At 38.3% G+C, this 25,397-nt stretch overlaps 2 protein-coding genes across 2 annotated transcripts in view; both read right to left on the bottom strand.

Moving 5' to 3' along the window:
• Window positions 1-25,397, bottom strand: part of LOC124631682 (aminopeptidase N-like) — a 30,583-nt gene that overhangs the window by 1,307 nt on the left and 3,879 nt on the right. Inside the window, exons 2-13 of the mRNA XM_047166214.1 lie at window positions 24,145-24,616; window positions 22,897-23,055; window positions 22,191-22,505; window positions 20,321-20,504; window positions 19,755-19,908; window positions 16,800-16,881; window positions 16,249-16,432; window positions 4,314-4,509; window positions 3,813-3,952; window positions 2,206-2,340; window positions 569-749; window positions 205-379 (exon numbers count right to left, since the gene is read on the bottom strand). Of these exons, the coding sequence (XP_047022170.1) occupies window positions 205-379; window positions 569-749; window positions 2,206-2,340; window positions 3,813-3,952; window positions 4,314-4,509; window positions 16,249-16,432; window positions 16,800-16,881; window positions 19,755-19,908; window positions 20,321-20,504; window positions 22,191-22,505; window positions 22,897-23,055; window positions 24,145-24,614 (2,375 nt within the window). The 5' untranslated portion in view covers window positions 24,615-24,616. The remainder of the gene's footprint in view (window positions 1-204; window positions 380-568; window positions 750-2,205; window positions 2,341-3,812; window positions 3,953-4,313; window positions 4,510-16,248; window positions 16,433-16,799; window positions 16,882-19,754; window positions 19,909-20,320; window positions 20,505-22,190; window positions 22,506-22,896; window positions 23,056-24,144; window positions 24,617-25,397) is intronic.
• On the bottom strand, window positions 14,466-15,429 carry LOC124631683. Its single transcript, XM_047166215.1, has one exon. It carries the CDS (start codon window positions 15,231-15,233, stop codon window positions 14,547-14,549), a length of 687 nt encoding a protein of 228 aa, XP_047022171.1. The 5' UTR covers window positions 15,234-15,429; the 3' UTR covers window positions 14,466-14,546.

Genomic DNA, 25,397 nt, shown 5'->3' with positions numbered 1-25,397 from the left:
TCCAAGCTTATTTGAATTAAAAGTCCTGTCATGATTAAGACAAATAGCTTATTCTGTTGCATTAAGTGTCTCTCAATAGTTTATTTTTAAAAATTAAAATATTTAATGAATTTTTTAACAAAAAGTATTTGGCATTTTCTTAAAAAAGGTATTTTTAAACAATGACGTCCCAAAGAACTTTTAATGAAGTAAACCACAACTTACAAAGCACGCCTTTCTTCGTTAGAAGTGCACCCAAGAGCGTTCAGCAGGATAGACTGCTCACTGGAGTCAGAGGTTGCCAAGTATCTGTCCCATAGGAAGTTGAAGTTCTCCACACTGCCTCCGCGAAGACCGGAGCAGAAGACCAGGGTTTGGATGTCAGCATTCAAGGGTTGGCCTATGAAAGATTTTAGAAATTGATAATTCAATTTTTGGGAATATTAGGGCCAAGGGAAAGTTTTGAGGATATTTCGGACTTGAAAAGAAAGGATAATATCAATCATAAAAAGTACCTAAGGATGCAAACTTCTTACGGTCACTGAACAAAAACAGATGCATTTATCAATCGTTTAAAAAGAAGACTTACTTTCGTCAGTTCTGAATCTTTCAAGCAGCGTCTGGGCAGTGTTAATGCACGCAGGATTGCCATGACGGCAGTTCAGATCCAAAATGATATTCCTGTGGTAAGGCGTCACGAATTCTTCGTCTTGTGATGCCTCGAAGCCAAGTTGTTGGTAAAGAGGAGCTGATAGGTCCAGAAGATATCTCTATTTGGAACAAGAAATGGTTTATTTAATAAGCCGGTAGAACCCACGCTAGGTTAGTAGATTTTATGATTCACGTGGTGGTTTATTGAAATAGGGAAGCCGCAGCAAAAAAAAACTGGGGGGGGGGCTTCTCAGGGACGGGGGGAGAGGTAATGGAGGTAATTTCTCAATCCACCTTTTAGCACTGACTGAGAGACTGATAGTTTGAACATGTTTTCTCGAGGAATTCTGCAGATTATTAATATCTATAAAACTTTATTCCATAAACTACTAGAATCTGAGAAAAGTTGGCACTAGAAACAATACATTTTATTTAATTTACAACAGCCTGTTAGCCATTGATATTTATCGTATAGGAATACATTTCATGTTTCATAAATCCGTCACAACTTTAGTAATTTTAATATTGACGTAATATTGATAGGTAATTCACCCGTGCGGCGTACCCGAGTTTTATAACACGTTTTTATTCTCAAAACATATCCTTGAGAAACAAGTTTCTTTCTAAAGTAAATAATCTGTCAGAAAACAGTCTAATGCGACCAATGCTATCCTAGTTAAGTTTTAAAAGTAGGTACACTAAAAAGAAACCTGATGCAAACTGCCTACTTACCAAAATAACTCATTTCAACGTAGGTCTCTCTATTTACACAACACAATACACACACGAACTATGTTATTTCCAAATGATACACACACTAATAAATTCAATTAAATAATACAACGAACAAATTGTTAATGATATTATCTAAAACAAAATGAGATCAATGAGAGTGAATTTGTCTGATTTGTTTGTTTACATATTTGAGAGCTCTATAAGCGCTGTCACTCGCGCGTAGACAGATATAGCTAATCTACTCTTGGCGCGTTCTTTCTCGTTCACTCGCGAGTTTTGATTGGCTGGAAGCCGCTCCGTGAGCCGGCTTACCGCTCGCCCATATGTCGCGAACATCGCGCGGCGCGGCGTGTATCACGTCACGCAAGCGTAGTTTTGTATGGAGGAGGAAGCCGAGACGCTTAGCGGCTTGTTTAGTAGGAGCAAAATGTTTCAAGTAATTTATAGACAATTTTTTTTTACGGTGGTAGGCGTTTTGTTATACCTACATATTTAAATTGTGTGGTTTAAATGATTATATTAATTATACCTATACCTATATTATAATTTATACCTATGCTTCTTTCTTGAAATTCGAAAGGGAAGCCGATGGGAATCGGCTTATAAGGACGCCTCGCCACTGTTCACGTGACTGTTTTACTCACACCTTCCAAAATTAAAGTTGGTTAAGCTCGCATAAGATATTTTTCAGTAATAAAAATAAATACATTATTCGTTGAGCAATGTATTTTAAAGTTTACATACAAAAAGATATTAACTGTTTCAGAGATACAGATGTCGTCTCAAAAAAACTTATTTTTTTTTTAAATTCGTGAAAAATCGGCAAAAACGTATATTTACCTGGAAAAGGCCGTAAGCTGGAGATGAACTGAGCACGGTATCGAGGTAAGTGAAGGCAGGATTGGCAGCTCCCCACGGTATGTAGTCACTCTCCTTCACCAGGTAGCTTGAAATGGTGAAGGGGTACTCGTAGTTCTGTCAAGAAATTAAGTCTTATTAATAAAAAAAAAACAGTCCATTGTCGTCGCGTCATCATAAAGAGCTATATGAAATTCATTTTCGAATCGTAAAGGCATCAATTGCAACCTATTGAGGTATAATGGCAACCTTTTGTCAAGGAAGTTAAAAATTAAGAAGTTGAAAATTAAGAAGTTGAAAATTATTTTTTTCATTAGCTACTACAAGTTCCTTACAGACCCTACACCTGTGAGTATGAATCTGACAACACTGTATTTCTTCTAAAAGGACAAAAGCCTACGTAACCTTCCACAACCTGAAAAGCCTGTACTCCCATTGTAATGCCATCTAATATTCTCAGAAGGAATAGTAAAAGATCTTCCATTCGCTCGTATTAACAAAATATTCTCTTTTGCTTATATGATTGTACATATACTTATATAGTACATATACTCGGGATCCTCAAAGCTACGTAGATTGAATGTCTCGGTGCGTCTCGATAGAATTTGCATTGCAACTATTGGGAATATGCATCGATTCATTGGACTTCTTTTGGTATCCTTATATTTTACGTCTTAGGTCATAGAAAAATAATTTGTTAAAAAATAAAAATAAGAAATAGACAAAAATAGGCAAACTGGACAAGAAAACCCGTTCTTTTCTTTATGTATCTACTTTACAATTACTTACTTGAAGTCCATCGCACCGAAGGCATACAAAACAAATAAAAACAGCATAAGAATCACTAATACAATAAAATGAACTATGACATCAATACGAATTACACAAAAGCCTACAATGTTCCTAAAATACAACAGCCAATTAGTACAAATCTGAAACTCCACCATTCAAAGTGTAAAGCATAATATGTCACGTTTTCGTATGTGACTTAATAATTTACCCTTAGGGAAGTAGGTGCAGAATATTTAAGACTCTCTTGGCCACAAGAACAAAGTCGTCAATGTACACGAAGTTTCATAAAAACTTGGCCAATGCTCTCAGGCTCGTGCAATTTGTATAGAACAAGTTGCACCGAGTCGGCTGAAACAGAATCTTGTTACTATTCCGTTGGAGCCAGCAGTTAATATTGCAAGCCACAATCCTGTTTTATTCCACTCCAATTATCGCCACGAATTGAAATACCTTTGTGCGCTCGCAGTAAATGAAAAAGGAGAATGCAATATTATAAAGAACTTTTTGTGCAGTGGGTCGTGGGAATTGGGTCATTTTTTTTTCAATAGTTGCACCAGAAACAGATCTGAGGTTTGATTCTATAGGTAAAACATCGTACCAAAATTTTTTTTGTATAATCGTTTGCTAAAAGACATCTTTAGATGTCCAGCAAGCGCGTCTACGGGACGTAAATTATGAGAAAAATTCACGAAATTTTAAATGTGTGTCTTGAGAGTTGGTTTGCTATTTTCCAATCAAGTTATTGCCTGACAAACCTTCAGCTTACTACAAATATAAATAAATGTTTTTATTTTTACCAAGCGTCCGTTCCTGGCTAGATTGAAGGAGTCGTCTAAGATCTGAGCACGGTTCAGCACGTGGATGGTCTCGTGGGAACTGTTGAGGACTCTGGCTAATGCTGCCCAGTTTGAAGGCTCGTAGTTTACTCTGTAGTAACCTGATGAAGAAACATTAAGATAATTCTTACGTGTCTATCTATGGCAAATCGGATTAATTATTGGCAGTTTTTCCCCAATAACTATGACAAAAGTGATTAAAATTTTTGGGTAAACAGTTGTAGGTTAGTAGGTTGTCAGTTCTACTTTTTGACGGTGATGGCTTTAGCTGAATGAAAAACCAAGGATAAAAAAACAGAGTAAAGAAAAATCAGAAAAAGTAGGTGATTGAGATATGAGCCAATATTTTTCTCCCATAAACCATCAAGGCAATTAAAAATCTTTTAGAAATCGTGGTAGAAATCAGTGCTCCAAAGAAGCAACATAATATTTGGGGTTGACTGTACTTAATCACTCATTTACCTGTCTGCTGCTTATTAATGATGAACCACTCAGCGTTCGACAGTCCGGGAATATCAAAAGACCTCGCGGGGAAGGTAGGAGGAACCCAATCTTGAGGACTGGTGTCATTGAAGTCAGGGTTGGTAGATAGGACCCAGTTGATAGGCACGTGCCAACGGTCTGTGAGCCTCTGGCTTCTGTCTGTCAGGAAACGTTCCTGGAAACAAATTGGGTTATTACTAGGTATCCAGATGTTACTAAAATGCTTTTTAGTTTCAACCAAGACTATATCTATAGGTACTTTGTTCTGTTATGTTGGTTCGTCTTCATGTAGTCGTGGATCTAAGTCAAAATTGCGTGGTTGCAGTAGACAACGAAAAATAATCAAGAATTTGTAATCGGCCTTAAACAACTTTATTGCTCATTTTAATCTTATCAAACGCATTTTTTTGCATTTTATTTATTTATTTATTTATTTATAATACTTTTTGCACAAATAGTACAATGGCGGACTTAACGCCTTAGGCGTTTTCTCCCAGTCTACCTTTGGGTGGTGGGGAAATAGCAGTGGTAGGTGCAGTTTTTAACACAATCTACATGCAACGAGAAAAATATATACAAGGTGTTGATTTGCATTTGTGCCATAGTTCAGGAGGAGGACATACAATACGTAAATAATCGATTGGAATTACAGTAGATGGGAAATAACTAATATGCACTGCTTTTTTTGTCATTGTAAAGTCGTGGTATTTCCGAAGTAATCCAATTTTATGAATGAAATTTATGAGTGATCGTTGCGTATGCTTTGTGTTTGCGTTTGTGTGAGGGCGCAGCACGGTTTTAAGGCCATTAACACACGCGCCAAGTTTAAATAAGGCTAGATGACATTTACGGAATTCCGAAAAAAAATTAAAGAAAAAAAATTACGTACCAATTTTTTTATTGATTTGGGTCGAGAATCATTAGCATAATTACCTCCTTGAATATGGCACGGATGCAAATCAACAGCTTGTATATATAGAATATATGGACAATAATACACAAAATATATACATACATACATACACATTACATTTGCCATGAATAAAAAAAGAATAGAAAAAAAAGCTATGGTAGCGATTCTGCCAATTTCTTGTGAATGTGGTCGCGTAGTTTCTTTTTAAAGGAATATCGACTGTTAACCATCCTGATTTCCAGAGGAAGCTCATTCCACAGAAGAATGGATTTAACGAAAAAGGAAGAATGAATGATGTCTGAACGGTGAGTAGGGCAGTGCAGAAGACGATTATTTGAAGAACGAAGATTTTTGGAATGTTGAGAACACATATATTGGAAGTGAGGAGTTAAATAAGAAGGTGAAGTGGGAGAATGTAGAATAGAGAAAAGAGTAGTTAATGCCCTCATCACACGTCGTTGTCTTATCGGTAGCCATTTAAGTTGCGCTCGATACGCTGACACGTGATCGTACTTGCGGAGGTTAAAAACGAATCGAATGCAATTGTTGAGAAGCCGGTCAAGTTTATTGAGCAGATCTGCATTCAGGTCATAGTAGCAAACATCACCATAGTCGATTATTGGAAAGATTAAGGTTTGCATAAGCGTCTCCTTAACCTTGAACGGGAGAAAATTTTTCAAGCGATAGAGGAACCGTAGCGTGCAAGTAACTTTCTGACTGACAGCTGCAACCTGTGATTGCCAATTTAGCGTAGAGTCAATGTGTAGGCCAAGATTTTTCACACTACAGCTGTACGGAATGAGGATACCATTAAAAACTAAAGGTGGTAAGCCAAGACCATCAACCCTGCTCATAGCTCTCGAGCCCCCAATGATAATAGCTTGACACTTGGTAGGGTTAACCTCTACCCCAAACCTGTCAGACCAATTCTTCACTACTTCCAAATCTGCATTAATTTTGTCAAGCGTATCAATCAAGTCAATGGCCTTGGTGTGTCGATAAAGCTGCAAGTCGTCAGCATAGAGATGATACGAACACTGAAGCTCGAGAGTGAGTAGATTTATAAATATCGAGAATAAAAGAGGTGAGAGTATGCCGCCTTGTGGAACACCAGCATTCAAAGTACACCAAGTTGATGAGCCTTCATCCACCCGAACAGACTGCTGACGATCCCGAAGATAAGAAGAAAACCAGTCTAATGCTTTAGAAGAGACCATCAAGTGGGATAGGATAGATAATAAGATATCATGACTGACGGTATTGAACGCATTCGAGAAATCGACTAAAACCAGTACTGTCAGGTTAGCGTCCTCCGTGGCCCATCTAATATCGCCAGTCACTTTAAGGAGGGCAGAGGAAGTGCTGTGGCCCGGCCTAAACCCAGATTGTAGTGGGCTCATAAGTTTATTAGCATAAACAAAACGCGCAAATTGCTTATGAGCACAAGCCTCAAGCACTTTGGACAAGAAGGGAAGAATAGAGATTGGACGGAAATGATTGGGGAGAGTGGGGCTGGAAATTTTGGGAAGAGGGCGTACGTAAGCTTTTCGCCAAAGCAAAGGGAAAGTTCCAGAGAAAAGGGAATAGTTGACAATATGGGTGATAACAGGAAGGATCGGGACAAGGATGGTAACAATCATTTGCCGACTGATGTTATCACATCCCATCGCTTTTGACTTAATGGACAGGATAATTCTTCTGATCTCTCCCTCATCGACTGGCTGAAAAGTAAAAGGATCAATATTAGGACGCGTTAGACGTGATATAAAATTGAGAGTATCCTGTTTGGTTAAAAAATCCAAATTGGAAGAAGTGCTGAATTGATTGTTTAAAGCATCTAAAGTAATCGAACTAGGTATGTCTAAATGTCGCGGTTTGCCAATACCCAAAGTCCCTAAGAACTTCCAGATATCGGCAGAAGTCGATGATGAGACATTGCTTAGTATATGGCGGCGTTTAGCGTTGCGTATCATCAGATTACACCGATTCCTAGCAGCCTTGTATAGAGCCCAGTTTTCGTCCGTACGCTCCCGTTTAAACTTGCGAAACGCACGGTCCCTCCTACGCATGGCAATCTTGATGAGACTGGTCATCCACGGTGCTGGTGGTCGTTTTACCCTTACCTTTTTAACTGGTGCATGGACATCGTACAGCTTGTTCACCAAATTGTTAAAAATGGTGACCTTGTCGTCAACTGAATCAGCTGTCACCAAAGGCGTCCAATCAATATTAAAGGCGTCCTCAAGCAACCGATCAACATCCATGCGTGCGAAGCACCGCCTATGCAAAACCTTAGTCTTGGGCTTAGGAGGTTTAAGGATATAGGAAAGGAAAATGAGGTCGTGATGAGAAAAGCCAGGAGCAAGATATTGACCGTGAGAGGAAACAAGGGATTGGTTGGAAATTATCATTACATCCAGCCAGGAATCATCACCGACCGTGGATCGGTGAGTAGCCTGGAGAGGAAGTACAGTTAAGCTGGATGATTGTACAAGGTGCAGGAGTTTATGGGAACGAGGTGAGTTGGGAGTTAGGAGATTTGTGTTAAAATCACCCATGATGATGTAATGCGCATACTCTGAACCCAGCGATTCTAAAACCGATTCAAAATCAGTGAAGTAGTCAACACAAGGGGGGCAGTAGACAACACCAACGACAGCTTTGGCCCCCTTGACTGAAACCTCAAGAAAGAGATATTCAGCACTAGCTAGAGGTCCAGACGAACTGGCCAAAATCCTATAAGGAAAGTCTGATCGAAGGTAAATTGCCACTCCACCCCCTCGTCTCCCAAGCCGATCATTCCGAATAAGAACGAAGCCAGGAAGAGAGTACGAGGTGGACAAGAGATCTGGTTTAAACCAGCTCTCAGAAATCAGGATGGCGTGAACATTACTATTACTAAAGGTGACGACGAGTTCACTGTAGTGACTCGGGACACTTTGAGCATTAATGTGACATACATTAAAAGTTTTATTACATTGCTGGAATTGAGTTTTCAAAGTATCTCCGAGGGTTTCAGGTAATGAGCAGAAACTATCATCATTCTCCAAGGATTCATTAGCAGAATGAAAACTATCACTATCAGAATTCATAAATGGCAAATAATATATATAAAATAAATATTTATAAGTATATAAAACTAAACAACTAAAACTAAATAAAAAAATAAATTGACTGTTTTAACTACTTCAACTCCACCCGCCAGCGAACACCAATAGATATTAGAACAATGAAAAAATAAAAAAAGATAACAGTAAAAATATAACAAGAACAGGAAAAAAATATACTAAACCGTTGAAGAAAGCAATGATAGCAAAATTCACAAAAACAAAGACACGGAATTTTTACACAATTACCTATATAGTAACAAAATTTAAAACTGCCTTGAATAAAATTATAAAACGCACATAATTTTATCTGTGCAAGTTTGACACACGGCTGACATTTGACTTTTGTTTGACATGACATTCAGTTTAATATGAAAGTGAAAGAATATGATATATGATTCTCGCCACAGAGTGTCTTTGGTTAGCACGTGTGCCTAGAATTTTCAGCTGTTTTAAGTGTTTTGGTGAACTTTTGTGACTTAGTTTTGTGTTTGTGTGTTGTCCTTGTGTTTGTCTCCAGTGGTGTACTGTTATTTCGGTAACTAACAACTTTTTTACAAGCATAATGGATCAAAATAAACCCCCCGATCCCGATCCTCCCGACATCTCTGCATATGCTCCACTTTCCCCGAACTATCCGCTATCCCAACTCGCTGATGTTGCTTGCAGCATCGCGGACTCCCAGACCCCATCAACCTCGAATACCAGAAAACGCTCCGGAGATGATGCCAACATTGGCGTGTCAACCCCGCCATCCAAACAACAAAGAAACCTAGTTGGCCGCAGCAGGTACTCTGCTACTGATAAGGCACCTTTTATCGTTCATGTCTCTCGATTGGAGCCCCAGCCTAACGCCGGTACCTCTCTTCACCCTGTTACATTCGGAATATTCCTACAAAAACATAGCATTACTAACGTTGTCCGAGATGGTGTTAAAAAAGTTGGTAGGAACCGTGTATCTGTAGAGTTCAAATCCCCTCAGGATGCAAACTCATTCATTATCAACAGCATTTTACACAAGAACCGCTATGTTGCCTCTATCCCCACTTTTAATATAACTCGGATGGGAGTTGTGACTGGTGTTCCCACTGATTTAAATGAAGAGGAAGTCCAAAAGTACTTACAGGTCCCTTCAGGTTGTGGTGAAATCCTGAAAGTTCGTCGCATAAACAGGAAAGTAGTTATTGATGGAGTGACTGAATTCAAGGCAACAGAGACATGTGTACTTACATTTGATGGCCAAGTATTACCTCAAAGAGTATTTTGCTGTTACACCTCCCTTCCAGTTCAGCAATATGTTTATCCCACCATCCAGTGCCGTAAGTGCTGCAGGTTTGGTCATGTGGAACTAGTGTGTCGGTCCAAGCCTCGCTGCAGTAAGTGCGGCCATGATCACCCTGGTGATGGTTGCAGCACTTCTGAGGCGGAGGCATTCTGTGTGCTCTGCTCAGGGAATCATTTTGCAAATAGCAAATCATGCCCGGAGTTGGGTAGACAGAAGGCCATTAAGACGGTTATGGCTGAGAAGTCCCTTTCATATGCTGAAGCTAGCAAATCTGTCCCACTTCCTTCTCGCAATTATGCTAATGCTGCAAAAGCTATTCCCGCCCCCACTCAGTCATACCGCAAAACTGTTTTCCTTAAGCCAAAGACCCATGCCCCTCTATCTCCCTCTTATGATAAAGCTGCCCATCAGCAGATTATTAACTCCCCTGCACCTTCACAGCCTGATGGCTGCGCTCTGAATAACCCATTCATTGATAATAATGTTTCCTCAATAATAGATATTCTTATTAAACTTCTATCTACAATTCTATCCACCAATAATACCCAATTACCGTCCAACGTTGCCTACCAACTAACTAACCTTTTATTAAATATTAGAAATGGCGCCTCGCCAAGTATTCCTTCAATGGAATGTGAGGAGCGTGTGGCATAAAAAGCACGACCTCATATTCCTCCTCAACAAATTCAAGCCTCTGGCTTGCTCTGTAGCTGAGACTTGGCTCACCCCGAGTCTCAGTTTTAATATGCCACTATTTAATATTCTCAGATGTGACAGATCTGATGGCTATGGAGGGTCGGCTCTCCTTGTTAATAATCGTGTTCCCCTTTCCACCTTGACTCTTCCGGTTCTGGATGGTGATATGAATATAGTTGCGTGTAAAATTGAGGGTATCACTGTTTTATCAGTGTATATTTCCCATCCTCAGCGTAGGTTTTTAACCACCATTAGGGACATTTTGAATAACATAGTGGGACCTGTGCTCGTCATGGGTGATTTCAACTGTCACCACTTTAGATGGGGCTCCAATCGTTGTGATTCGTTTGGGGAAGGTTTAGTAGAAATCTTGGATGATTTAGACCTTTGCATCTTAAATGATGGTAGTCCTACTCGTAGATCCCTTCCAGGACAGCAAAAGAGTTGTGTAGACCTCACATTCTGTTCAGTAGAGTTGGCGGCATCAATTCATTGGGAATGTACTACTCTGACGCATGGTAGCGACCATTACCCCATTGTTGTAACTTTAATTAATAAAACTTATTTAGAGAAAACGTCTCCTCCACTATTGAAGTACAACTTGTCCAAACCTGATTGGTCGAGGTTTGCATCTTTACTGGAGGAGAAAATTAGTGTGCTTCCAAATTTAACTTCAAGTTTCCAAGATTCTTCTGGTCACTGCCATGCTAAGAGCTGTTACGATGGCTTTATCTCGGCCATTACCTCAAGCGCAGACTCTACATTTCCGTTGCGTAACTGTGCCAGAAATAAAATCCCGTCACCCCCGTGGTGGGATCAAGAATGCACATCGGTTATTAAAGAAAGAAAAGAGACCGAAAAACAGTACAATGATGCGATGAATAGCGACAATCTTATACGGTACAGACGAGTGTTAGCTCAATCTCGGCGGCTTCTTCGCAAGAAGAAACGTCGCGGTTGGGTTAAGTTTTGCACTTCTCTATCCCCTTCCACTCCCATTTCAGCAGTTTGGAAGAGCATTAATCGTTTCAGGCGAGGCTGCTCCCCATCTATCTCTTCCCCTATCTCGAGAGAAACTGCTGAATCCTTTTTCGACAAAATTGCTCCAGCCTATGTTCCTTCTTCCTCAGAACTTCTGCTCCCGTCTGTAAATATTGTGGATGATCCTATGAATGAACCATTTTCGTTGGAGGAACTTGATGCGGTATTACGTCATGTTAGGGATTCCGCCCCTGGCATAGACGGCATACCGTATTCATTTGCAGTTCATTTTGGTTTTGAAGCAAAAAAATATTTTTTAGGAATAATAAATTATTGCTATCAATTTGGTTGGGTTCCTGAACAGTGGAAAGCTCAGATAGTAATTCCCCTTTTGAAGCCCGGCAAGACTGCTGATGATCCGAATGGCCTTAGACCAATTGCTTTGTCCTCAGTGTTGGCCAAGATATTGGAACATTTAATTAAAAACAGACTTGAGTGGTTGGTGGAGTCTAGGGATCTACTGCCGAGTAGTCAGTTTGGCTTTAGAAAGGGGCTTAGCACCATGGACAGTGTGGCAATTTTGGTTACTGATATCCGTACAGCCTTTTCCAAAAATGAATCCGCTGTAGCCACTTTCCTTGACATCTCTTCCGCATACGACAGCGTCCTTCTTCCTGTTCTCAGGCAAAAATTGCAACAGCTGAGGATTCCGGGTAAGATGGTACAATGTATATGCGCACTCCTCATGTCTCGCTCTTTGATGCTCAGAGTGCAGGGGGAGGTATTTGAGGTGAGACAGACGTGGAAGGGCCTTCCCCAAGGCTCAGTTCTAAGCCCTCTACTATACAACCTGTATACAGCAGACATTGGCTCCTGCCTTAATTCTGACTGCCACCTTTTACAGTACGCTGACGATCTAGTGTTGTATGTAGTAAATCCATCTATTACGGACGCTGCCTCATCTCTCTGTCTCTCCCTGGACTCTCTGCACACATGGCTTTTGGACCATGGTCTCTCGTTATCCGCCCCAAAAAGCTCGGTAGTGATTTTTTCCCGAAAACTACTGATCCCTCAGGTCTCAGTTAACATTCAAGGACAAGATATCCCCATAGGCAACAAAACAAAATTTTTAGGCGTTTTCTTAGACTCAAAATTATCCGGGATTCACCACTTTAATTACTTGATCAAAAGATGCGAAAGAGCAATCTCCATCTTGAAAGCTCTCGCTGGTGTCTGGTGGGGGGCCCACCCCTTCACTATGAAACTGGTCTACAACGCCTTAGTCCGTAGTATCCTGGACTATGGGTCACACCTGGTGATTCCAAGCAACAAAGGTGCCTTGGCCGGTTTAGATAGGATTCAGTCTCAATGCCTTCGAATCATCTCAGGTTGCATGAAGTCGTCGCCTATTAACGCCTTGCAGGTCGAATGCGCTGAACCCCCCCTAGCCCTAAGACGTCAGTACCTCGCTTCCCGTTTCCTATCCAGGGTTATACCCAAGTCATCTCACCCCCTCATCCCAAAACTCAGAGAGCTTGACACTCTTTGTCACAGCTCCAAATATTGGGAACACAAAGAAATTCCCCTATTCCTAAAAGCATATCGGTTTTTTCAACATTTAGAATCCCCCATTGCTCCACATCCCAGACTTCCTCTATTTAATTACCCTTATGAAGTACTTTGCTTCACCCCTAAAATATTTTATAACATTGGCATATCCAAAAACTCCCCGTCTGCAAATTCGGCCTTTAATGCGGTTTTGGGTGAACGATGGATTGGGTTTCAAAAGTTCTTCACGGATGCTTCCAAATCAAATGGTGGCTGTACTGGAGCCGCGGTTTACTATCAGAACTCTAAAATAATTTTGAAATTCAGATGTCCGAAGGAGTCTTCAGTATTTACAGGCGAGTGTGTGGCACTATTGGAAGCTTGTCGTTTTATAGAGTCCCATGAGATTAGCTATGGAGTTATATTTACTGACTCCCTTAGCTGTCTCCAAGCCCTATCCCAGAATCCCTTTAGAACTAAACTCCACTGTCCTATTGTCCTGGATATTAAAAAGTCCCTTTTCTCCTGCACTAGGCAAGAGAAAGAAGTACACTTAGTCTGGATCCCTAGCCACTGCGGTATAGCGGGCAATGAATGTGCCGATGCATTGGCCAAAGATGCGTGTTCATCTGAGTCCGCTGACCTTGCACACTTCTCCCTTCAAGGGCATGACCTGCTAAACCTCCCCAAATTGAGTCTTGAGACCTCGTGGCAGGAATGGTGGAACATCTCAGGCAAAAAGAAGGGTAGCTCTTATTTCGCCATTCAACCGGTTGTAAAACCAAAACCGTGGTTTTCCAATTTCAAAAAATACCCTAAACGCGTAATCTCAGTCCTGTGCAGAATACGGTTAGGTCACTGCTGTACACCGGTCTTTCTGCGCAAAATTCGGGTGCAGGATTCATCCCTCTGCGAGTGTGGTCTGGATGAAGGTACCCTGGACCATATATTTTTTGACTGTCCTATCAACTCATCCTTTGATTTATATGGTCGTCTCCAAAAACTTAAAATCCCTCTCCCGACTAATTTCCGTTCCCTCCTATCCCACTCCTGTCCAGAACTGCTCCAGATGCTGTTGATGTTTATTAATCAAAACAATATTAAATTATAAACTGTGGCCTATATTTAGGCCACAGTTTGTATGGTTGTGGTATATATTTTATGTTATGTGTTACTAACATTTTGTTGTTGTTTTTATATATGTAAATGTATTTCTGTTTGTTTCAGTGTCGTCCTACTAACACATTAAGTTACACAAGATCGGCCACAGCACCATCTTAAATCAATATATATATATATTTTTTTATTTATTTTTTTAATTGTAAGCACTTCTTGCTTCTCATTTCACTTGTCATTGGCAGAATCGTCGAAGTTGACATCGACACGGATTGCCATATACAAAAATAGAATAGAATAGAATAGAATATGATATAAATAAATATTTTCTTGAGGGTAAAATAAGATTGAAACAGAAAACGTGAACTAAAACAGCAAGAGAGACATTGAGTTACATTATATGAACCAAAATATCAAAATAAGCAAAAGGAAAGAATATTTGAATATGCACTGTGAAGAAATTATAGAAGTGAGTATGTTTAGGTGATAGTTACATATTATCCAGTTGTCCGGTGCCACTATTGAAATGCCAGTCGTCACATACCTAATATAGAAATGGTTTCAGGTCAACCGGTCGAGGATGCATCAGATTTCGCCGGGTACTTCTCCAGAAGCGGTTTCAGTTCCTCCATAGACGAAATCCTATGACGGGTCCCATCAGAAGTCCTGACGACAATCACACCGTCCTGCGACCAACATGACCGCATTCCGAAGTGCTGCCTGGCCTTGGTGAAGATGGACTGCCTGGTCTTCGTCAAGAACTCCTTCACCGAGATTTTAGTCCCCTTCAGGCCAGTTTTCGCCTTCCATATTGCTGACCTGACATCCAGACCAGAAAACCTTACAAGGATAGGCCTCGGGTGATCCTTACTAGGACTACCCAGCCGATGTGCCACTCTTATATTTGTGACTGCAATGTTTTTGAGAGCCAGTTTGCCATTAACTATGCTCAGTATAGTGGCAGTGCAGTCCTCGGTATCAGCTTCGGGAACTCCTTGGAAGATTAGAGCCTTCTTCCGGTGCCTCATCTCCAGACCATCAATATGTAGAAGGCACTCAGCAATTTGTTTCCTGAGCAATCCAAGAACACTGTAGATGAGCTCTCTAAATGCCCGGAACTCTTCTGCAACCTTAGCCACAGTATCCTTAGCGGGCCCAGCAGCCTGAATTTGAGCGCCAAGTTCATCCATCTTCCTGGTGAAGTTCTCCTCAAGACTCTTCTGAATAGTTAAGATCTCCGAAAGCTGTGACATCTTGTATACTTTGATATTGTGCCTTATGGTAGTGAAATTAATTTAGTGTTGTTTGGTGATGTGGCGGGTGGTTCCAAAATGTGTGTTCAATTATTACATTGACTACTGTAAGTATTATCAAACACAGATGTAACAATTTTACACAGAAACTATTGTAAATACTATTAAATATTAATTTTAAAAGCTCAGAGACTCTGAGAAATGTTTTGACTTTTTGGACACCTACCCCCAAAAAAACCAATTTCAACCAAATTTTTTACCAATTTCAATATAATTGCGATTTAATTTTTTGGCTTGACGAAACATATTTTAGACATGACTAACAACCAGAAGAACTTGTAATTAAAAGTATAATAAAGATTGGAAAAGTCGTTCTATTTTCTGCAAATACTTATATTTATATACAGAAATAATATAGGCTACCTAGATTACTATAATAAAGTAGAATAAAACAATGCCTGCATAATAAGCTTGAGACAGATCCAACCCCGCTCTGGATTCATTGTTAGTTATGCTTTATTACGTGGGCTGCATACCTGGGACTTATTACTAGAACTTACGTAAAAAATAAAAGGAGTGAGCAATCTAATGTATGTTTTGTGGTAAGAAAGTTATTCAATCTACGATAACAATTATTTTTTTTTAAATATTGCTAGTAAAATGTTTAATAAAAACGTATGATATAATATTTGGTAAGGAAAAGGCAATTGAGAGTATAGTGTAGCCAAATAAGTTCAGTCCAGTTTACCTTAGCTTATCACTTATAGCTATTTTCCCGGGGTTTCAACCGAACCCGGGGAACTTCTTCCCGTACCCGGATAAAATATAGCCTTAAGTTTACCAGGGACAAGGTAGCTTCCGAATAGCGCAACAAATAATCAAAACTTTCATCTTAATACCGTTAATGTAGATAAACCATCATAACAATTTGCAATAAAAAGTTATTTAATTTTTAATTAATTTTTTAAATTAAAAATTAAATAATTTTAATTTTTAACACACTGTGAATCTTTACCTGTTCAACAACAATAGACTGAGCAGTGGGAGCGCTCCTAGTGACTGTCAGGACTGGGAAGCCGCCCTGGTTCACCCAGCGCTGCATGATGGTGTTCACTGGGAAGCCGATGCTATGGGAAGACTGGTCTAGAGCCTGCTGGAGAGCAGCGTAGAGGTTCAGGGGTGAGGCTGCGTCACGGGTGCTGGGAGAAAATTAGAAATGAGTCAGGTGTTTTTAGTAGTTCCTGTATTGAATGTTAAGTTTAGTTCTTCTGTATTGGTTTTATTTTTACTCTATTACTTATTCTATTTATTTGCAAAATGAGTTGAGTTGAGATGGTAGTATACGAATGCGGAAGATGCTTATTCCCAATTTTTTTTTGTGATTGAATAGTTATATAATAGTAGTGAGTAGTAATATAATAGTTATCCATCAGAAAAGGCAGTCCCATATTATTAAATCAAATTAATATCTTTTTTATGTTTTTTGTTTTTTATATATATTATTTATTTTCAGTTTGTTATATAGTCTACACAACACCTAGAATTTGGTCTGCTTTAGTAACTTACTTGTTGCGTATGTAAATGACAAGACCCTGTCTGAATACTTCGGGAGTGAGGAAGTGCTGCATCATGCGAATCACGGAACCAGCTGTGGGAGCAAAATGCCTATTAGGTATAGCCATATCATCATGCCTAGTTACAAACGTAAAATTTTGAGACGTTATGGTGTTTCACCGAAGTGTGCCACTGTGGCACAGTGTACAGCACTAAGATTTCTGCTGGTAGATTCACCTAAGCAAACTGAAAGTATTGTAAGCCCTTTTTGTTCATGATATGCAAAACAAAACTGATCTCTTTGCAGTGCGCGCACAAATAAATGTTGGCCAACAAAATGTGTGCAAAGCATTTTCATAAAGATAAATAAAATAACTTAGCACCCATGTTTAGGATCGTCACCGTAGCCTCTAAAGCGGTCCAGACCTTTAAAGACATGTCATTTTAAAATCTTTGAATAGTCTGGATTTGAGTAGACTATTTCCATTTATGCAGCCATGTATCCCAACTTAATCGAGTCGTATTGGCATCTCATTTCTCTACACATCAAATTGACATATCCAATATCAAGAACGCCAATATTTAAATGTAACTGCAAGATGATAAGCCGATGAAACTTTTGAAAGCTCGCTATGAAACATCATACAAATAATATTTTTTGGTGTTAAATGATATTAACATCAAGTTAATATTTGGTACTTGTTAAATCGAAACTTCATGATCTGACTATAATGAACACTTAAAAGGTTGAAAGCCGAATAAAATCTTGACCCTTATTACCTGGCATTACTTACTAATGGAATTAAAAACCTACTGGTTTTGTAAAGTCGGACAAAAATGGAGCAGTGTTCTCTCTCAATCTAATTGCTGGAATATTTTCAATTCAGTTCAATTAAATTCAATTCAATGTATTTATTTGTGAGCATAGGTATACAAGCTGTTGATTTGCATCCGTGCCATATTCAAGGAGGTAATTATGCTAATGATTCTCGACCCAAATCAATAAAAAAATCGGTACGTAATTTTTTTTCTTTAATTTTTTTTCGGAATTCCGTAAATGTCATTTAGCCTTATTTAAACTTGGCGCGTATGTTACTGGCGTTAAAATTGGGCTGCACCCTCACACAAACGCAAACACAAAGCATACGCAACGATTACTCATAAATTTCATTCATAAAATTGGATTACTTCGGAAATACCACGACATTACAATGACAAAAAAAGCAGTGCATATTGGTTATTTCCCGTCTACTGTAATTCCAATCGATTATTTACGTATTGTATGTCCTCCTCCTGAACTATGGCACAAATGCAAATCAACACCTTGTATATTTCTATCTAAACACTCATTTAAATGAGGTGTATAACCAAGTAAGTACAAAAAACATCTCCCTAGCCTTTTCTCCATGTTGAGGACCGCTTCTAGTCCAACCAAGTGCAATAAAATATCCTTAAATCGTCATGACGTCAGACCAAATAATACAAGTAGATTTTCTAAAACATTTTCTATATCATAAAAACAAGGTAAGATTATTGTACCATTATAACGAACAGTTTCAAAATGAGTTTCACATGTCAGTTGTTCAGATAACTCACATTCGATATTGTTATGATAAACTTCTCTATCGTAGTTTCTCGGTTCTGATAACGAGTGTGTTTCGCGAAAATATATCATGTTGGGGCCATAGAGTTAGCGATTGTGAAATAAGACGAGAAATTACTATATATATTTTTTAATCATCATCATTTTCCTAGCCTTTTCTTAACTATGTCGGCTTCCAATCGGAAGCTTATTGTTTAATATTTTATTTTTAAATGGCCTTACCAAATTATTTTCCTAAATAACAGATCAATAAATGCTACAAAGTATCGCTCTTTCTTTAATACGCCTATTTTTTTTAAGTACCTACTCACTAGCCTACGTACTAAAAAACGATAAGAGAAATCCCTCGCGAGATAAAACTACCTATTAAGATTTTAATTTATTGCTGAAAAACCCATATCTATATCTAAGAAATAAATCGAGATCCTGCTCTCTGATTTTATGGCCTAATCGATTCCAATGCGAATTGACGCGAATTCTTCGTCACTCGAGATTAGACGCATGATTTATCTCGCACGTAAAATACGAGTACTAACAGAAACGGAACTACATAGCTGACAGATGCGCAATGAAACAAAAGAGAATCGCATGAATGACAAAAAACATAAAACGAAGAAATTATTCACCATCCATCATCATGGTGTATTGAGGAAAAAGGAATACCATTTATCTAAGCAGATTATTTACGGTGGGTTTCTAAGACCGATCATCATCATCCTCCGAGCCTTTTTCCCAATCATGTTGGGGTCGGCTTCCAGTCTAACCGGATTCAGCTGAGTACCAGTGCTTTACAAGAAGCGACTTCCTATCTGACCTCCTCAACCCAGTTACCCGGGCAACCCGATACCCTTGGTTAGACTAGTGTCAGACTTACTGGCTTCTGACTACCCGTAACGACTGCCAACCCAACTAACATGGGTTTCTAAGACCGATGTATCCATTAATTTGCGAGTGGAGGTTGAAATTTGACATAATTTATCACTATTAAATTTTGATCAACAGTGCCAAAATTAAATCTCTAATCGAAAATGAACGGATAGAACGATTATAAAAATCTACTTTTAGAGAGACTTAGTAACTTATCATCTACAGTTCTACACAAACCAGTCGGAACTTGTTAAAGTACTGATAAGTTATTAAGTACCTATGAATAGTTTCGACCATAAAACAAAATATACATTTTCCAGAAAAATCTACTTCAAACTGAGAATAAGTCAGAGGTTAAAAGTTTGATTAGAAATTGGAAACCCTTGACTGTTTATTCCAATGCAATATGAGAAGGTCCCTATCCATTTGGCCCCTTCGTATCCATATACAGGCCTCTATATTAATTCAAGGTTCCATACTTCAGCCACAATACTCACATTTCTGGTAAGCAACAGCGTTGAAAGTCCCAAGGATCTGAGAAGGCGTGTACACCTCATGCGTCATAGGGTTCACGCTGGCAACAGCATCAGATTGGAACACATTCTGCAGGGCCAGCACAAACTGGTCCATCATACGCCATTCTGGTCTCACCTGGAGTATTGGGTATTGTATCATTTGTCTACCAAGAAGATTTTGTAGAAGACGAAGTTATGCCAGCCATACACGTTACGGTCTTCAGGAGAGGCAATCTGTGCAGATAACCGAACAATGATAGCGTTCAAAAAACTGCACAGGTCTATACCCACACACATTCCGGTCCACTTGCGTAGGCATGCCTATACAGATAGATCTCTTTGGCCGACCGTAGCGTGTATGGCCGGCATTAGATTGTTAAGTAAAATTATATATTTTCTGACAGGAAATATTCTTTGGTTGTTCTGTCTTACTACTAAAAAACACTAAAATGTAAAAAATACGTTAAAAGATAATTTCAAATTATTCAAATAAACTAAGTTATATATCTTTATCTCACTTAAAAAATACATAATACAGGTAAACTAACCAAATCAGTAGCAAAATTCTCGAAGAAGTTAGCAAAACCTTCGTTGAGCCACGTGTAGGTCCAGGACAGAGGCCCCACTTCGTTGCCGAACCACTGGTGAACATTCTCGTGGCAGATGATCCTGCCTACATTCTGTCTGACTGCTGTTGTTGTCACTCCGTCTGTTACTAGGAGTGCTACTTCTCTGTAGAATGAAGAGTATTTTATTATTGTTTATTTAGTTTCATACATAGCTATCGAAGGAATCGTCTATAACACTACTTTTTAAAGAGTGTCTCCAAAAGACCTATTCCTTGAATTCGCATACTTAAAACTTAATGTTTGATACTCATATTGATTGTTGATGACTCAATGAATAACCTCAAGATGTATTCATAAATGTGCGAGACACCATCAATTCGTATTATATACCTACAAAAGCCTTTATTAAAGACCCTTATTTAAAGAATACCAACTTTCTGAATTCAAGGAAGCAATAACCCTCATGACGATACTGGTAAAGTAGCGATTTTTTGGCTTTATCTCTCTCTCAGAATAGAATGACTCCACAGTCAGAGTATAATATGAAAAGCAAACGCTGACCTACAGTATACATACAAACAGACAGACAGCTATATTTCCTATCCTGACTTGCAGATAGGTTTTACGAGCGGCTTATGAAACACTCAACTGGATTTCTACTCAGTATTTATGGAATAAATAAGTTTATTGCTGTTCCTTCTCAAGTTAGTGGCACTTCGGGAGCATTAACTGCTCTTAATGTCAACAATGCTGTGAGATTAGAAAGGATTTCTTTGAAATTTTAGGAAAATCCAGGAAATCCGAATAGCTTAGGAAAGATTTTTGTAAATTTTATAGTATAGAGATGCTTTGACGCCTTGACTGCTAGCTCAGCTAATTTATATTTAGCTTAGATATTATTATTTCAGGGGATATTCGCACTTATAAGTATCTCTTTTGCCTGTTTGCCCATCATAATCTAAATCTCGAACCTCCATGTTCTTAATTATCTGGATACAAAAATGCAGTTTCGAATTGGAAAAGGAAAAAAATGTTTTTTTTTATACATGCTTATGCTGATCGAACACAGCTCAATATCATAAAGATAAAATAATGACCGAATAAAATAAATCCTTGAATTTATTTGTTTGAGATAAGCGTCAGTTTTCATGTCCATGATACTTGTACCAACTGCTCGCTTATGACGTTTTAGGATGACTATTGACAGACGATAAGATGCCATAAACTGGTAGTATTTATGTCCTATAATAAAATATTTTCTCCTCTGCTTCGTAAGTACATTAACACTTATTTTATTGCCGTTTTTACGGATCCCAGGAATTATATGCCATTGAAATATGAACCACATCTTCTGTGCAATAAAGTTCAAAATAGCACATTTTCAAAGATCCATTTTCGTTCTTATTAATTTTGTACAAAGTAATGAAAGTATAAGAACAATAAATAAGCAATATCAGATGTTTAATATCCTGATATTAAGAGCTTTTGCTGAAGAATTTTCGCATGACATATCGTTTAAAATTAATGAAATAAAAAATTCTAATGCTTTTCTATTGTTTCAGATGTAATTAATCCAGTTTCAGTCATATGTTTTCCTTATATTTGTTTTTGTATTTTAGTCTTATTATTGCAACAGGGCGCTCTAAGGAAAATGCTAACAAGGATTTTCCGTATTAGAATTTCTCAGTATCAGCTCTGGTTGTTGCTTTTGGGTCTACTCCTTGTTTTTTTTTTTTTTTTTTTTTTTTTTTTTTTTTTTTTTTTTTTTTTTTTTTTTTTTTTTTTTTTACCTACTTACTGTAACTATCAGCATCCCCTACTAATTCTTCCAAAGTAAGTAAGTACAAACCTGTAGATAACCAGACCCCAATTCTCCATAGCTCCCGCGGCAAAATCAGGAACCGCCACCTTATCCATCTTCGGGAACTCATAGTTGAACTCAGTGTATTTCTCCAGGGCTGCCATATTCTGCTGTCCAAAGGTCAGGGCGAACTCAGCAGTGTTCTGAGTACCAGGTCTGGAGTAGACCCTGAAGGGGATGCGGTAGAGGGGGTTCACGTTATTTTCAATGGCAACAAAGTTGGACACCAGGTAGGCGATGAGATATGTGGACATGATGAGGGTGTCTTGGAATTCGTGCTTCACGAAACCGGCTACGTCTTCTCTGTAACAAAAATTTGAATATCAAGACTTGACAGAAACAATTTTGACAGAAAGATTTTCTCACCTCACCTCACTCATTGAGGACCCACATGACTCAGCTCTATAGAGAACCTACACAGGACTACTAAAATCCTTATAGCTTATCTTTGAACTAAACTTTTTCCTCAATATTTACCAAAACCAAAAAATTGAATTTTATACGTTTTATTTTTAATTTATCCCACGATGCTCCAAAATGCTGGGCAAAGAACTTATAAAAAAAATATAGAATTAGATAATATTTTACATTAAAAATGTCTGAGAAAGCTCCATGTTCTTGGGACTGTATCATGTAATTCTTAAAAGTGCTGTTTTTCAGCCCACTTTAACTAAACGATTTTTGATTGACTTACTTGAGCAGATCAGTCCTCAAAGGCATGTTACTCCTGACGACGGTGTAAGAAGCTGGTGCATAGATAGTGGTTCTGAAGACGGCCTTGAGAGCCGGTTCATCATAGCAAGGGAACGCGCGACGAGCAAACGTAGGCTGCAGTTGTGATGTGATCAGTCTCCTGTAATTTCCAAATGGGGTTAGAACCTACAAATAGAACTTTAAGGGTGTTAGCATAAGGATCAAAATTGAATGTGTTTTGGGGTGTTTTTTGGTTTTGATTTTATTTGCATTATCTTCTATCGTATGTAAAGGTTTTGTATTAAACAGGACTTTAAAGGTGTAAGCATAAGGATCAAAATTGAATGTGTTTTAGGGTTTTTTTGGTTTGTGATTGTATTTGCATCATCTTCTGTAGTATAAAAGTTTTGTATGTGTGAGTTATCGTCTAGTATAGAGGTAATCAAAGCATGTTTTACCGCTAAAAGTTTTGTTACTTTGCGGGGAATGATAAATTGATGAATTCTACGATTCTACATTTTTTGACTAGTGTATATTTTTGAAACGAGTGAATATATACTGTAAATGGATATGTTAGAGGAGATTAAAGGACGCATGAAACTAGAGGGGACTGAAAGGTGACTTAATAAAAAACTGAAAATAAACATATTTTGAAACCAAAAGTTAAATATTTTTATGGAAGAACAAGTTGCAGATACTAAATAAAACATAAGACTAGCAGAATGTATTATTAACAGAATTGTAACAAAGAAAATACGTGATACTTATATATAGCTGAAAACCCAATTTTGTTTTCTTAAAATATTGCAAAGCTCAGCGTTATTTAGAAACAGAAACTGCACAATGTGAATAATGCATTATGTATGAGAGGTCGCACACAACTTTTATTATATTTTCTTTGTGAACTTTATTTTTGATGAAATCTTACATAGACTTCTATTTGGGGTTTTTCGACAGGTTCCAAATTAAGAAAAAAATGCTTTGTTTGTTTGTTATTGAGTGCAAAAGTGACCCACATTTAAATTTTAATAAAAATACAAAACTACAAAAAGTGTACTAGACATAACGTAGTTAAACAATATAAAAGATTAATGTCAGATACCAAATCATGTAAGTTAAGTCTGCATATAAAACAACTGCCGATGGTATGGTATGACTAAAAACTGTTACCACATTTAGTTATTTTAATGAGTACAAACAAAAATGCTTGAACCTCAACCAAAAGCATTAATCATCAAAAAATACTTACTGCTCTTGACCGTTGTTTTCATATTTCGATAAGTAAATACCGAACATATTTTCAGCGTAGTGCCCAACGTATTCAATCTCTATAGTGTGCGGTTGGAGGATTGTCATAGTTTGGTTCAAATTAATTCTTAGCAAATGAGTGTCATCAGTGGCCAATGTGGAGGAAGCGTATATATTGACATTTGGAACCCTGTCACTGTAAACTCGAATGGTATCGGCGTTTACTTCCATAGCCATGGCATGAAGAACAATTTGATTGGTGGTTGTTTTAGGCAGGATACGGATGGAGACGATTCCTCTGAAGTTCTCCTCATTGTCAGGGTTGAGGAAGAGCCTGACATCATAGAAGGTTGGGACGGTGTCGGAGGGTAGGACGTAGGTGGCCGCTAAGTTTCTATTATCCACTACCGGGGCTGTGAGAGGTCCGGCGAGCGCCGAGCCCAAGAGGGTGAGTAGTGCCAGTAAATACATTTCTGGAAAGGAAAAAATATATATAAGTTAGTTTACATGTCATCCATCTGCGTAGTCCTCTTTTTGTGGTCCGCTTCTAGTCTAGTTGTAGCTGGCAAGCAAAATTTCATTTTTATTAAGAAAATATCAGATTTTAAAATAGAACGTATGCAAGTTGAAATAAAGATACTTCGAAGACTCCACAATTTAGCAATATATCTGTAACAAAACGGTAAATCCAGAATGATTCATACGAGCCGGAAATCGCTGTCTACCCCAAAACTGTTTTATAAAGATAAGAAACAAACATAAAATCACACTACCACTCTTAACAAAACCAACATCATATTCAAAAATAACAATCTCCCAATCATAAAATATTCCTCTCAACATACGTAACTGAAATTCACCATTCTACTGCACCTATCTCAAAACCGGTTCAATCCAGCTGCATATATTATTATTTCAAAGTGTTTGTTAGTAACACCGTCACGTCCCAGGGGAGTGCACCTCCGAATTTGCATTGATGATGTCTCCAAGTAGTTAGCTCTTGGTGAATGTGGAAGGAGTCACGTGACTTGAAATTTGTGTAACGAGTAGTAGGTAGTAGGTGTTACTAGGAGTTTTCCTCGTATGAGGATAGACTTAATTCATTCGCCTGTATAAAACTATTTTACAAACATGGCAAATTCAAATCATTTCTGCAAAATTTTCTTAGGGACTTAGATATTGTCCTTTGTGAAACCACTAGTAGGTACTTACTGCTTGCATGTAATGTACTAGGGGTTATCCGTGGTGTTTTTC

This window comes from Helicoverpa zea, chromosome 7, assembly GCF_022581195.2.
Source record: "Helicoverpa zea isolate HzStark_Cry1AcR chromosome 7, ilHelZeax1.1, whole genome shotgun sequence".
In the NCBI taxonomy this organism is placed as follows: Eukaryota; Metazoa; Arthropoda; class Insecta; order Lepidoptera; family Noctuidae; genus Helicoverpa; species Helicoverpa zea.
This window is presented reverse-complemented; position numbering and strand designations above follow the sequence as displayed.

Bases quoted from the DNA above. Each gene is read 5' to 3' on its own strand.
- LOC124631683 (XM_047166215.1), bottom strand. From the start codon at position 15,233: ATGTCACAGCTTTCGGAGATCTTAACTATTCAGAAGAGTCTTGAGGAG.